The following is a 14,809-nucleotide window of genomic DNA, read 5'->3' as shown; positions in this document are numbered from 1 at the left end:
TATAGGACAGCTTAGACTTGAAAGGGGAAATGTCATGCAGCAAAGGACTGCAGGTCGGAGTCGAACCCACGGGCGCTACATCAAGGGGTAAACCTCTATATATGAGTGCCCGCTCTACCAGGTGAGCTCTCCAGGCACCCAGTTTTCATATAGTTTTTGTGTGTAAAAATGCTGCAGTGAACACAACTATGCTGTCAGCGCAATGAGCACACTGGAGACACTGCGGTAGCTGCCACACACTCTGCATTCTCGAGTCACCTTACCCGGCACATCTTCACCACCTGCACATACAGTATGGATTGAGTAAGTTAGCAGTCTGAAAATAAAGCCAGTGATAGCTCTCGCACAATCATTACACTCCCTATCCTCATGAGTCCTAATCACAATGCAGGCCAAGTTCACCATAACAAAACATAAATAAATATTGTGTTCACCAATCAAAATGATATTTTCAAATTATAGCTCATAGTGGAGGATACCACTGATGGATAAATACTGATGGATGCACTGGCACTGTTAAAGGACTATGTGAATGGAAGAACCATTGATCGTCAGGCCCATTTTTATGCATCAACATTCATTAGGGGCTTTGCTTTGAGCATTTATGGTTGAATCTAGGCGTGTGGAGAGGGCAGGATATGAGGCAAATCCACGTGCGCACATTTCCAAGTAGCAAGTCACATTGAATTTAAAACCTCTTTTGCAAGTAAGACCTGGCCAAGACAGGGTCACATAACAGGACAACAGATCACAATAGCAACACGACAAAATACATTACATAATACAGTGCATTAACAAGGCAGCAATATTTCAAGTGTTTGTTAATCACTTGAAGCAACTGCAGCTAGCACTGACCTTCCCTTTTTCTTTAAAATCTAAATATAAAAAAAAAATGTAAGTCTAAAATCCAAGGTTAAATGGGTCCAATATGTAATATATTTACTGTAATAAATCCAGAAATGATACCAATGCGTCATCAGATATTAAAAAAACATGCTAAGTTGAAATACTTCTAATAATTTTCTGACAAGAATGCTAAAGCCAGTATATTCTCTTTTTGAAATTTCTGTTCCGTGACGGAATTTCTGTTTGTGTAAACCCAGCACACTACAGCTGGAACGTAAGTACAGCCATAAAAGCAGCCAAACAAACAAACAAACGGGATCAACAGAGATAAATTCTACTCAACCTAAAAAACCCGGCCATGTTTCTTACAGTTGTGTGACCAGAGACGTAACAAACCCTGGCTAAATATTGCCGTAATTCTATGCCAATAAAGTGTGTTCAGTCGGGTGGAGAGGACGGCAGGTAGTGTTATTTTTAGTGGTTCCTCCCGTAATTCTAAGCTGAAAAAGTGTGTCTGTCAGTTGGGTACAGAGCTCCGCGGGAGCACGGGCTCCTACGATGATGTCAATATTTGATTTGATTTTGATTTATTGGGATCTCCATTAGCTGGGGCCGTAGCCATAGCTATTCTTCCTGGAGTCCACACACAACTTGTGCAGCTATACATTGACGTGCATCATTACATTAAAAATAACCACCAAAAAACAACATTCAATACATCACTGAAAGAAAAACAACGAAAATAATAACAAGACATAACAACATTCAACACAACACACAACACAGGACAACACAGGACCTAGTTTAAATTATTCACAAACCGTAGAGATGAGATTATAACATTGTTCACTAATAATATGACCAAGCAAATGCACACAGAGAACCCTCAATGGTATTCATTAAGTATTATCCAATACAGCTAGGAGATGTTCTTTAAGTAATACTTTGAATTGAGGTTTTCTATTTTCTTGAATGACATGACTAGGCATTGCAGTTAATCATGCCTCTATACATTACAGTGTTTTTCCCTTTGTCTGTTCTTAATTTAGGTAATGTGAATTTACCCCCCTCCGTAGCATGCCTTGTGCTGTAGTCATGTTTATCAGAACTGAGACCAAGTTGCTGATACAACACCCTTGGCTGTTTAGTCACTAAAATATTTCTGGTAAAGTTGAGCAACGAGGCAGTTAATCTGTTCCTTACACTTAACCAGGATAAATATGGCGTTATATATGTGTCACATTCCTGAGCGAGTAATTGTATGTTTTGAGCGCAGAGAACTATATTTTGCAAGCACATTACATTACATTTTGAACAGAAATTAACACTCGCAAAAAATAATTTAGTTTGAGTAAACAAAAACCTATTTCGGGCACAATAAATGTATTTGCATGTCTTTCTCTGCTCGCAGGTAAAAGCTGCTGCGCTCCGGTCCTGTCTCCCTCGCTCTCAACCTCTTCTCTCTGCGCGCTCAACTCTAGACACGCTCGCTCAGATTTTCACAGCGTTACAAGTGTGCCACAAAACCAACCAATCGCAGAATCAAAAGGTCAGTTCTGATTGGCTGTTCGTCTCCAATTAGATTGCAATATCAGGAAACAAAAATCTAGGAGGAACCGTCTTTTTCAGTCAACACTTGTTGGTACGGCAAATATCGTCTACAGTGGAGCTGTTCGACTAATGTTACTGGATTAAAACACATTTCGGTCAGTATTTTGTATTATTGACATAGCTATATCACAGAAATGTCTTAATATTTGTGTGTACTATAATGCCGTTGTTTTGTTTGACTCATATCTCCTTATGTTTGACTCATCCTTCACAAGCAATCTAGCTAGCTCACACACAGCAGCCGACATGTCATCTGAACAGGCCTCGCAGCACTGTAACTAGCTAAGTTGGTATCGCAATGCGAGACTGAACAGCAGTAGGCCTGTCACACTATAGCCACATGTAAGTAGTTTTTAATACTTTGGTTACATTACCGTATTTTATTAACCTGAATTATGTTGCTATATTAGCTTGCGAATGAGCTATCCGTTGCTAACGCTAATTTATCTCAAAAAGCAGAAACGTTAGCTAACTACTGCCAAGATATGATTTCACGAGAGACCAGAGAGGTGTTATAAGACTCGTCAAGTGTTGTCATCTGTCTTAAAATGAAATCATATCTTGGCAGTAACGTTCTTTAGCTACTGCTTTTTGACATAAATATGCTAGCTAGCTAACGTTAGCAACGGATAGCTACTTTGCAAGTCAATTGAACCAACCTTAAAGAATTAAGGTTAATAAAACACCACATCGATGTAACCAGTATTACAAATTTCTTTTAAGTGGCTGTATTGTGACATTTTAGGTTTGTTCAGATGAATATGTTGGATGCATAGACTGTATCCATGCTGGGCTAGCTAATGTTAGATTTCTTATGAAGGATGATGTTAGTCACACACGGAGATATGTAATTCAAACAACGGTGTTGTGATTAACACAACTATTAAGGCATGTCTGTAATATACCGGTCGGTCAATAATATAAAATACTGTGGATCAGTGCTTTCCAACCCTTCTGGTCTGAGGTTCCCCCACATCCCTGTCATATTAACTCACATACCCACCCCGTCAATTCCCCATATGTTCACACTATCCTATTAAAGTGAATATTCTTACATTTTCATGCAATTGAACTATAGACATTTAGGTTGGTTTGGTCAGAAATTCTACTAGCTTGGCCTTTTACTTGAAGTGTGGTTAATGTTTCAAAAGTCATACATTACTTTTAACTAATCATTTAAACTGTTAGCTACGTCAGTAGGCCACTTTTAGCTTTTTATTTCTACCATTGATTACTTCGCTATATGTTTAAACATATGTGTTGAGCTGTTTCAGCTGATATATTGTTTTAAATCAATCTTAATTAAATTATTTTAATTAGTTAAGCTGCTCCACAATCTTTCCAAGTACCCACATAGGCGGAGTTTGACATTCGAGCCAGGGGGCAAAAAAAAAAAAAAAACTCATTGTAGCAACTGAGACCTGGGGAACACAGCACGATCACATATGGACAAAACAAACATGCTAAATAAACATATGTTTATTTTTTTAAGCAGATTCGAATTTACATTGTAACAATTTAAAACCTCGAGCTCAATTTAGTTAAAAAAAGAAGTCCATAACACATATAATTCTTGAGCGACAGATGCAAAAAATCCACAACAATCTCTGTCCCCACAGGGCAGGTACAGACAGCCGCTCTGCTGCTGCGCAGGCTGCACGCTTCTCTGTTCACAACGCTGTCTGTTCTGCTTAACGTGAAAAAGCTTAACGTGGTTTAATGTACCTCAACAACGATCACCAAATTTATCATGGCCATATCTTGAAATGAACACTTATGCCTGTCAAAAGAACTTGACAGGCTATGGCAAGGAAAAAGCTTGTACCTAAACAATGATTACCAAATTTCGCTCATATTGCTCCTCATAACCACTGAAAACTGTCAAAAAATCTAACCAGAAATGTGGTGATGATTGATCGTTGTTTAAGTATATTAAACCACGTTAAGCTTTTTCATGTTAGGACTTATAAAGCCCATGAGAACCGTTGGGAGTCAACCAACAGCTGCTCCGCTGCCCTGCTGAAAATGTGAAGCGGAAACGCTTAAATGTCAGATAACGCCCATAATAATTGGACTTTGGGTTCTTTTTTTGACAGTTTTCCGTGGTTATGAGGAGCAATATTAGAGAGAAATATGGTAATCATTGGTCATTGTTTACGTACATTAAACCTGACCTGCGAAAGAGAAAAAACGTATGCGTCATTGTACTCAGCACTTCTGGAAATGTACCTCGAATGCTTCTCTGTCCCCAGCACATTTCAAACCAAACTGACGCCCGGCACGGCTGTGTTGGAGCACAATAGACAGACGGTGGCAGAATGCCCCGACACTTAAATTCAACTAACATGTAGGTTAACAGTGAACAATCAGTGTTGGACCTCCAGTCTGTTGAGATGCCTCTCCAAACGCAGAAACCGCGCAATCGCACCATAAAACGTTAAGACACATTAAGAAAAAAGATCTGTATTTTGCCGTAATCCAATGACATGAAAACAAGTCATCCACAGCGATCAGTAGATTCACAAACAGAGTCCCGGTGTATCCAGCAAGGCCTATACGCGCGTCACATTCACCAGTCAGCTCCAAACAGGTGAACGAGGTGAACTTCGCCGTTTAAACAAAGTGGAATAAAACGTATCAAAGTCCAAATCTACACAAAACGCGCATTCAATTAGTAAGCTGACAGCTAATTTATATACATGGCATTTAGGCAACCTTTATTGTAACGTTGGCACGGTAAGATGTCCCGACTAGTGCAACAAATTATTGTTTTTTGCATATGCGTCGACAATGGTCTCAGGTGAGAGGCAGAGCCCTGAAAAAATATTAGTTTATTTTAGTGCTCCCCCTGCCCCCCCCCGCGCATGAGTACCCACTAGCTACAGCAGAGATACCCCTTGCTGGGGAATCACTGCAGGTGTTGTGTCAAAGACTGTTTCCCTGTAGATATGTCTTTCCTGCTACTTGCGATCTAATTGGAGACCAACAGCCAATCAGAATTGACCTTTTGATTCTGCGATTGGTTGGTTTTGTGGCACACTTGTAACGCTGTGAAAATCTGAGCGAGCGTGTCTAGAGTTGAGCGCGCAGAGAGAAGAGGTTGAGAGCGAGGGAGACAGGACCAGAGCGCAGCAGCTTTTACCTGCGAGCAGAGAAAGACATGCAAATACATTTATTGTGCCCGAAATAGGTTTTTGTTTACTCAAACTAAATTATTTTTTGCGAGTGTTAATTTCTGTTCAAAATGTAATGTAATGTGCTTGCAAAATATAGTTCTCTGCGCTCAAAACATACAATTACTCGCTCAGGAATGTGACACATATATAACGCCATAGATAAACAGCCATGCATTGCATCAACGCTTGATCTGAGTGGGCACCTCAGTAAACAGCATGCAGCCTTATTCTGAGCAATTTGCAATTTCTTTATAGTTGATATGGCAGCACCTGACCAAACCCCTGAACAGTAGTCCAAATGGGATAGGACAATCGTTTTAATGACGTTTCCCATTACCTTTTTATTGAGAAAATTTGAACATCTCCTTATAACTGAGAGACCTCTACCCATTTTTTTCACCACTCCATGAATTTGTTGAGACCAGGATAATTTACTATCTACTATAACCCCAAGAAGCTTGGTCCTTTGTACCTGTTCAACTCAGCCTGGCAACCTCCGAGAACTTCGAGTCTGGGGAGGAGGGGGCAGGGAAGACAACTCGCTCCAGTATTTTGAATTTGTACTGCAGTAACTATTTTAAACACTAGCTGTCTGTATTACATATTGCACCTTTAAAGAGATAAGGGTGTCAAGTTTGAGCTTAGACTTATTATCGTTCCAGAACCAAGGACGCAGTAGAACAGGCTTGGTTTGCCAGCCTCTGTACTGAAAAGAGGCACTTTGAACTGGAGCCATTTATTTGACCTGAGATTATGACCGTAATGTGTATGTTTGAATCATCTGTACCTGATTCTGTTTGAGTGTTGACACCAGCTTCTGCAGAGAGATGTTCTCCTCCTCCAGCTCAGTATAGTCCTGAAGCAGCCGCGACTCTCGAAACTTGTACTCCCTGATCTCCTCTCGCATCCGGCTGCGCTGCAGCTCCAACATCTCATTACTCTGCTGAGACAGTTCAGGGAAACAGAGCTGGAGCTGCATGCTGTTTATGACACAGATAACCCAAGATAATTACTGGAATCAGCATTAAAGTAAGTTCAAAGGGTTTTACATGACAGAATTGTTAAAAGAGAGTGACGATAGAAAGACAATGTCACAAAATCATATTTCACAAAATGTTGGCCTGTTCTTTTGAAAGTCTAAATTTCAAACCTGCTGTACATTCATGTATCCTGCTTTAAAGGACAACCCAGCTGGCCCTTGAAATATTTGATATCCCAAACCCTAAGCGCTGTACTGTACCTCCCTCAGCTCCTGCAGAAGTGTGCTCAGGTGTTCATTGTCGGCCTGAGCGTTGGAAGCGGTTGTCCGACTGTGCTTCAGAGCTGACTGGAGCTCCAGGAGGCGGCCCATGTAGTAGGCTTCCTTGGTGGCAGACTCCTGCAGCAGCGTCTCCTCATTGGTCTCCCCATCTTCTGCCACCTTACGCTGGGTGGAGTAGGCATGGCCAAATGCCTGGAACATGGCAGGAGAGGAAAATATGTCATGGACATGATTAGGAGTAGCCTAGAAATCTAGACGCACCCTAGCGGCAGCAAAATTTATGGTTTTATTTACTTATGGTTTAAAACTTAAGCATTCTAAGTGTGGAGGCGCCTGCTCCATCATCGTTGCTCGCACGGATACTCTCTTCTGCCCTTTCAAATCCATGATGAATTACTTATTACTAAGACCTCATACTGACTCCCTCGCACTATTGTTTCTTACTCCTGGGAATTTCCCACTGTCAAAATCCTGGTTTAGCCATCATCTGAAGCTAGTCCTCATCAAATCTAATATTTCACCTCAGCATTATTCGGGTCATTCAATCAGCCAGGGGGGTCTAGGCACGCTCCGTTGACTTGTGAGCTGGAAAAACCTAACTCTGGTCAGGCCAATCACATAGTGTATAGAGTCAGTGGGCGGGCTTACGGCTGCTGCTGCTGGGAACAGCGGTCTTCTGGAAGACTTGGAGACTGAAGTCATTCTTAAAAAAGGAAGATGTGTTCGGAGTTTTGCCGACCGGATACAACAAAAGTTTAATCTATCAACTAGCTTCGCTACCTTCTTCGTTGCTCTGCCTGGTTGTAGCGCTATCCTATTGCGTGCAGAGGGAATATGAAAGACAACAGTTTATCCCGCCCCTCGGATTGAGCTCTGACAATGGTGAGTGCCCAGACCCTACATCTTGATGTGGGTCTGGCTTGTCAGGCTAGATTAGGAGATGAGTGGTTTAACATATCTGTTAGTCACTGGTCTCTGAATGGTCAGAAATGATATGCCCATCATAAGAAACCGTAACTCCAACCAACCAACAAACTATTAAGCAACTCTGTATATGTGGAGCTTAAATTTGGTACTGTATCAATAACTGAAATAATCAATTAAACAAAAATTAATTACCAATAATAATTAATAATAACACTTGTCTGGATGATGCACAAGACAAAGACAAAGCAACCAACTCATATGGCTTATATGAAGAACTGGAACACGCTTACAGTATACATAGTATATACAGTACAGGTCAAAAGTTTGGACACACCTTCTCATTCAATGCGTTTCCTTTTTGTTTCATGACTATTTACATTGTAGATTCTCACTGAAGGCATCAAAACTATGAATGAACACATATGGAATTATGTACTTAACAAAAAAGTGTGAAATAACTGAAAACGTGTTATATTTTAGATTCCTCAAAGTAGCCACCCTTGCTTTTTTATTAATAAGGGAAAAAATTCCACTAATGAACCCTGACAAAGCACACCTGTGAAGTGAAAACCATTTCAGGTGACTACCTCATGAAGCTCATTGAGAGAACACCAAGGGTTTGCAGAGTTATCAAAAAAAGCAAAGGGTGGCTACTTTGAAGAATCTAAAATATAAGACATGTTTTCAGTTATTTTACACTTTTTTGTTAAGTACATAATTCCATGTGTTCATTCATAGTTTTGATGCCTTCAGTGAGAATCTACAATGTAAATAGTCATTAGGCCTGTCGCGATAGTCAATAAATCGAGTTATCGCATGATAAGAAAAAATGAGCTCGATAATTTTTCCGGCCGCGATAATTTCCGTTTGCATGCTTGTTTATTTTCCTCGTTTCTCCCTCTCTCTCTCTACCAAAGAGACTGGAGGACCACTCTCGGTTCCTTAGCGTAACGAGGAGTGAACCCTCTTGTCAGGCCATGGTCTTTGTGTGGGCGGTAGGCTACTCCAGGCGGAGAGAGCGAGAGAGTTGGAGCAGGGTTTCCTGCAGCACTTTGCAGTTAAGGCGCCGTCAAAAAAAGAAAGTATATGAGCGTTATCCACCGTTTTCTCCCTTTCATTCCAAACCACACAGCTGACAACCTGCAGGTGGAGACTGTGGAGACGGGCTCGGACATACACGCCGCTGTGGACTCTTCAGTCTCGCAAGCGGTTTCAGGAAAGTGGCTCCATGTGTCCGACAATGCACCGAACATTAACGGTACAAGCCTACAGCTGTCCGCGGACACGGAGTGTGAAAAGTGTGTGTGTGTGTGTGTGTGTGTGTGTGTGTGTGTGTGTGTGTGTGTGTGTGTGTGTGTGTGTCGTGTGGCGGCCCCCGCAAGGCTCCGACCTGCAGAGGAGTAGAAGCCGCACCTTCGCCAAAATGAAGGCTGAAAAACAGAACTATTTTGGTACATTTACTCGCCACGTGGCAGCTAGCCATACATTTAGATTTTATTTTTTTATTATATATTATTTAAATGTAATATTTAGTGTTAAATAATTGTAAAATGTAGTACAGAGTCTCTAGTCTGAGAACTTACGTGTCACAAACGGCAATTCCACAACTGTAGCCTACATCACGACGCTGAAGTTGGCATCCGATTCGCAGCTTCCGATTCGGCTGTTAAGGGGAAATTTAAGGGAAACTTAAAACTGTCCGATTCAGCAGGGAAACACGATTTACATTGCTGATCTTCCGTTTTTTTAACCTATTACTGTATTGAATGAGTGTTAGTCATTACGATAAATTATAAATTATCTCTAAAACACACTTTTAGATTTGTGAAAGCTTTGTCTTTATGAGAACACAAAAGTAGGTTTCACCGTTTTTTTTCATATGTAGACCACATTGGACCAGGTCTAGATCCAAAACCGCAATACCTAGACTTGTCAAACCTGGACTAAATTATCCCAGAGAGTCTAAGGAGTCTTAAAAACACAGTTTGAGATTTGTGAAAGCTTCATTCTATTTGTGAAAATGCAATAAAGGGAGATTATACTGTTTTTTTTACACATAGACCACATTGGACCAGGTCCAGATCCAAAACCGCAATACCTAGACTTGTCAAACCTGGACTAAATTATCCCAGAGAGCCTAAGGAGTCTTAAAAACACAGTTTGAGATTTGTGAAAGCTTCATTCTATTTGTGAAAATGCAATAAAAGGAGATTATACTGTTTTTTGCATATGTAGACCACATCGGACCAGGTCTAGATCCAAAACTGCAATACCTAGACTTGTCAAACCTGGACTAAATTATCCCAGAGGGCCTAAGGAGTCTTAAAAACACAGTTTGAGATTTGTGAAAGCTTCATTCTATTTGTGAAAATGCAATAAAGGGAGATTATACTGTTTTTTTTACACATAGACCACATTGGACCAGGTCCAGATCCAAAACCGCAATACCTAGACTTGTCAAACCTGGACTAAATTATCCCAGAGAGCGTAAGGAGTCTTAAAAACACAGTTTGAGATTTGTGAAAGCTTCATTCTATTTGTGAAAATGCAATAAAGGGAGATTATACTGTTTTTTTACACATAGACCACATTGGACCAGGTCCAGATCCAAAACCGCAATACCTAGACTTGTCAAACCTGGACTAAATTATCCCAGAGAGCCTAAGGAGTCTTAAAAACACAGTTTGAGATTTGTGAAAGCTCCCCTTTTTTAAAAATGCAATAATTGGAGATTATACTGTTTTTTACACATAGACCACATTGGACCAGGTCCAGTCCAAACCCATACCTGCTTGTCAAACTGGACTAAATTTCCCAGAGAGCCTAAGGAGTCTTAAAAACACAGTTTGAGTTTTGAGCTCATTCTATTTGTGAAAATGCAATAATGGAGATTATACTGTTTTTTTTACACATAGACCACATTAGACCAGGTCCAGATCCAAAACCGCAATACCTAGACTTGTCAAACCTGGACTCAATTATCCCAGAGAGCCTAAGGAGTCTTAAAAACACAGTTTGAGATTTGTGAAAGCTTCATTCTATTTGTGAAAATGCAAAAAAGGGAGATTATACTGGGTTTTTTACACATAGACCACATTGGACCAGGTCCAGATCCAAAACCGCAATACCTAGACTTGTCAAACCTGGACTAAATTATCCCAGAGAGTCTAAGGAGTCTTAAAAACACAGTTTGAGATTTGTGAAAGCTTCATTCTATTTGTGAAAATGCAATAAAAGGGAGATTATACTGTTTTTTTTACACATAGACCACATTGGACCAGGTCTAGATCCAAAACCGCAATACCTAGACTTGTCAAACCTGGACTAAATTATCCCAGAGAGCCTAAGGAGTCTTACAAACACAGTTTGAGATTTGTGAAAGCTTCATTCTATTTGTGAAAATGCAAAAAAGGGAGATTATACTGTTTTTTTTTTTTACACATAGACCACATTGGACCAGGTCCAGATCCAAAACCGCAATACCTAGACTTGTCAAACCTGGACTAAATTATCCCAGAGAGCCTAAGGAGTCTTAAAAACACAGTTTGAGATTTGGGAAAGCTTTATTCTATTTGTGAAAATGCAATAAAGGGAGATTATACTGTTTTTTGCATATGTAGACCACATCGGACCAGGTCTAGATCCAAAACTGCAATACCTAGACTTGTCAAACCTGGACTAAATTATCCCAGAGAGCCTAAGGAGTCTTACAAACACAGTTTGAGATTTGTGAAAGCTTCATTCTATTTGTGAAAATGCAATAAAGGGAGATTATACTGTTTTTTTTACACATAGACCACATTGGACCAGGTCCAGATCCAAAACCGCAATACCTAGACTTGTCAAACCTGGACTAAATTATCCCAGAGAGCCTAAGGAGTCTTAAAAACACAGTTTGAGATTTGGGAAAGCTTTATTCTATTTGTGAAAATGCAATAAAGGGAGATTATACTGTTTTTTGCATATGTAGACCACATCGGACCAGGTCTAGATCCAAAACTGCAATACCTAGACTTGTCAAACCTGGACTAAATTATCCCAGAGAGCCTAAGGAGTCTTACAAACACAGTTTGAGATTTGTGAAAGCTTCATTCTATTTGTGAAAATGCAATAAAGGGAGATTATACTGTTTTTTTTACACATAGACCACATTGGACCCGGTCCAGATCCAAAACCGCCAACCACTTGTCAAAACTGGACAAGAATTATTCCAGAGAGGCTAACGAGTCTTAAATACATTTTTCAGATTAGTAATGCTTTTATAGCAGGTCTGCTGTTGCTAGTTGACATTCAACGTATAAGTCCACGTCTCTCCATGTCATTTCTTATCTCCATGAGCAGGTCTTCCTTCTCACTTCAAAAGAAAAGTAGAAACAGTTATTTTTACCTTTTGGAAAACAATCAAAATATCTTCAAAGATTTGCCAATGGTTTAATTTACTCTTCAAATCCTTCTCCTTCAACATAATTGTTGTTCTCTCACCTTTCCTCCATCTGGCCCTGTTCAACCTCTCTTACTGCTTCTGCCAATGTCATTTTCCTCACCTTAGCCAAAGCTTGCACTGTGGCCTGTGTTAGAGGCAACATCATTTAGACATAGTGTGATTGGTTTTCATTTTATCTATAAATGAAGACATTTTTATTACAAAGCTTTTTGTCAGTTCTTATTCACAGTTATGAAATCTTGTTTGATTCTCACATCTGCCGCCATTTCAGACCCTGCCCTTCAACTTCTGCCCACCAGGTGTCCATTGTGTTCCTACTTTGCCAGTCACCTCACAACTGCCTGCACTCATGATCTTCATTGTCCTCGTAGCATTGCTAACATTTTGTTTTGACTAAATCTGCCTGCCTGCAAATCATGCCTGTCTTAACATTTTGCCTGTTTTTCTCTTTTTTGTGTCTGTGTTATGCCTGCCGACCAAGTACTCTGTGATGAATATTTGGGCTTTTTGAGTCTGTTAATCTGTCAAAGTTCAGAGCCTATACACAGACAAACCACATCTACACAGTTATATATCAGAGGAGGCTGGTCCACTGTACTTATGTGTTATACTCTATACTGCTTATATTGTTTTAAGTGCAGAACTAGCAGACAGATTCTAATTGTGCATTTATATATATATATATATATATATATATATATATATATAATATATATATATATATATATATATATATACATACACAATTACAGGCCAAAGTTTGGACACACCTTCTCATTCAATGTGTTTCTTTATTTTCATGACTATTTACATTGTAGATTCTCAATGAGAGGCATCAAAACTATTAATGAACACATATGGGATTATGTACTTAACAAAAAGGTGTGAAATAACTGAAAACATGCGTATATATTTTAGATTCTTCAAAGTAGCCACCCTTTGCTTTTTATTAATAAGGGGAAAAATCCACTACAATAAACCCTGACAAAGCACACCTGTGAAGGTAAAACCATTTCAGGTGACTACCTCATGAAGCTCATTGAGAGAACACCAAGGGTTTGCAGAGTTATCAAAAAAGCAAAGGGTGGCTACTTTGAAGAATCTAAAATATAAGACATGTTTTCAGTTATTTCACACTTTTTGTTAAGTACATAATTCCATATGTGTTCATTAATAGTTTTGATGCCTTCATTGAGAATCTACAATGTAAATAGTCATGACAATAAAGAAACACATTGAATGAGAAGGTGTGTCCAAACTTTTGGCCTGTACTGTATGTATGTATGTATGTATGTATGTATGTATGTATGTATGTATGTATGTATGTATGTATATATATATATATATATATATATATATATATATATATATATATATATATATATATATATATATATATATAAATATAAATGCACAATTAGAATCTGTCTGCTAGTTCTGCACTTAAAACAATATAAGCAGTATAGAGTATAACACATAAGTACAGTGGACCAGCCTCCTCTGATATATAACTGTGTAGATGTGGTTTGTCTGTGTATAGGCTCTGAACTTTGACAGATTAACAGACTCAAAAAGCCCAAATATTCATCACAGAGATTACTTTGTCGGCAGGCATAACACAGACACAAAAAGAGAAAAACAGGCAAAATGTTAAGACAGGCATGATTTGCAGGCAGGCAGATTTAGTCAAAACAAAATGTTAGCAATGCTACGAGGACAATGAAGATCATGAGTGCAGGCAGTTGTGAGGTGACTGGCAAAGTAGGAACACAATGGACACCTGGTGGGCAGAAGTTGAAGGGCAGGGTCTGAAATGGCGGCAGATGTGAGAATCAAACAAGATTTCATAACTGTGAATAAGAACTGACAAAAGCTTTGTAATAAAAATGTCTTCATTTATAGATAAAATGAAAACAAATACACTATGTACAAATGATGTTGCCTCTAACACAGGCCACAGTGCAAGCTTTGGCTAAGGTGAGGAAAGGACATTGGCAGAAGCAGTAAGAGAGGTTGAACAGGGCCAGATGGAGGAAAGGTGAGAGAACAACAATTATGTTGAAGGAGAAGGATTTGAAGAGTAAATTAAACCATTGGCAAATCTTTGAAGATATTTTGATTGTTTTCCAAAAGGTAAAAATAACTGTTTCTACTTTTCTTTTGAAGTGAGAAGGAAGACCTGCTCATGGAGATAAGAAATGACATGGAGACGTGGACTTATACGTTGAATGTCAACTAGCAACAGCAGACCTGCTATAAAAGCATTACTAATCTGAAAAATGTATTTAAGACTCGTTAGCCTCTCTGGAATAATTCTTGTCCAGTTTTGACAAGTGGTTGGCGGTTTTGGATCTGGACCTGGTCCAATGTGGTCTTATGTAAAAAAAACAGTATAATCTCCCTTTATTGCATTTTCACAAATAGAATGAAGCTTTCACAAATCTCAAACTGTGTTTGTAAGACTCATTAGGCTCTCTGGGATAATTTAGTCCAGGTTTGACAAGTCTAGGTATTGCAGTTTTGGATCTAGACCTGGTCCGATGT

At 39.3% G+C, this 14,809-nt stretch overlaps 1 protein-coding gene across 3 annotated transcripts in view; it reads right to left on the bottom strand.

Annotated features, from left to right (window-relative positions):
- The window catches only part of LOC120553234 (protein bicaudal D homolog 1-like), a 109,662-nt gene that overhangs the window by 38,707 nt on the left and 56,146 nt on the right, over positions 1 to 14,809 (bottom strand). Inside the window, exons 3-4 of one of the 3 annotated variants that reach the window (XM_039791439.1) lie at positions 6,874 to 7,086; positions 6,421 to 6,576 (exon numbers count right to left, since the gene is read on the bottom strand). In XM_039791439.1, coding sequence (XP_039647373.1) covers positions 6,421 to 6,576; positions 6,874 to 7,086 — 369 coding nt within the window. Of the gene's footprint in view, positions 1 to 6,420; positions 6,614 to 6,873; positions 7,087 to 14,809 lie in introns of those variants that run through there. The other 2 variants (XM_039791441.1, XM_039791440.1) reach the window with 2 other exon arrangements.

The sequence above is a fragment of the Perca fluviatilis genome, chromosome 23 (assembly GCF_010015445.1).
Source record: "Perca fluviatilis chromosome 23, GENO_Pfluv_1.0, whole genome shotgun sequence".
In the NCBI taxonomy this organism is placed as follows: domain Eukaryota; kingdom Metazoa; phylum Chordata; class Actinopteri; order Perciformes; family Percidae; genus Perca; species Perca fluviatilis.
The sequence above is the reverse complement of the archived record's forward strand: the minus strand, read 5'-3'. Positions and strand labels throughout refer to the sequence as shown.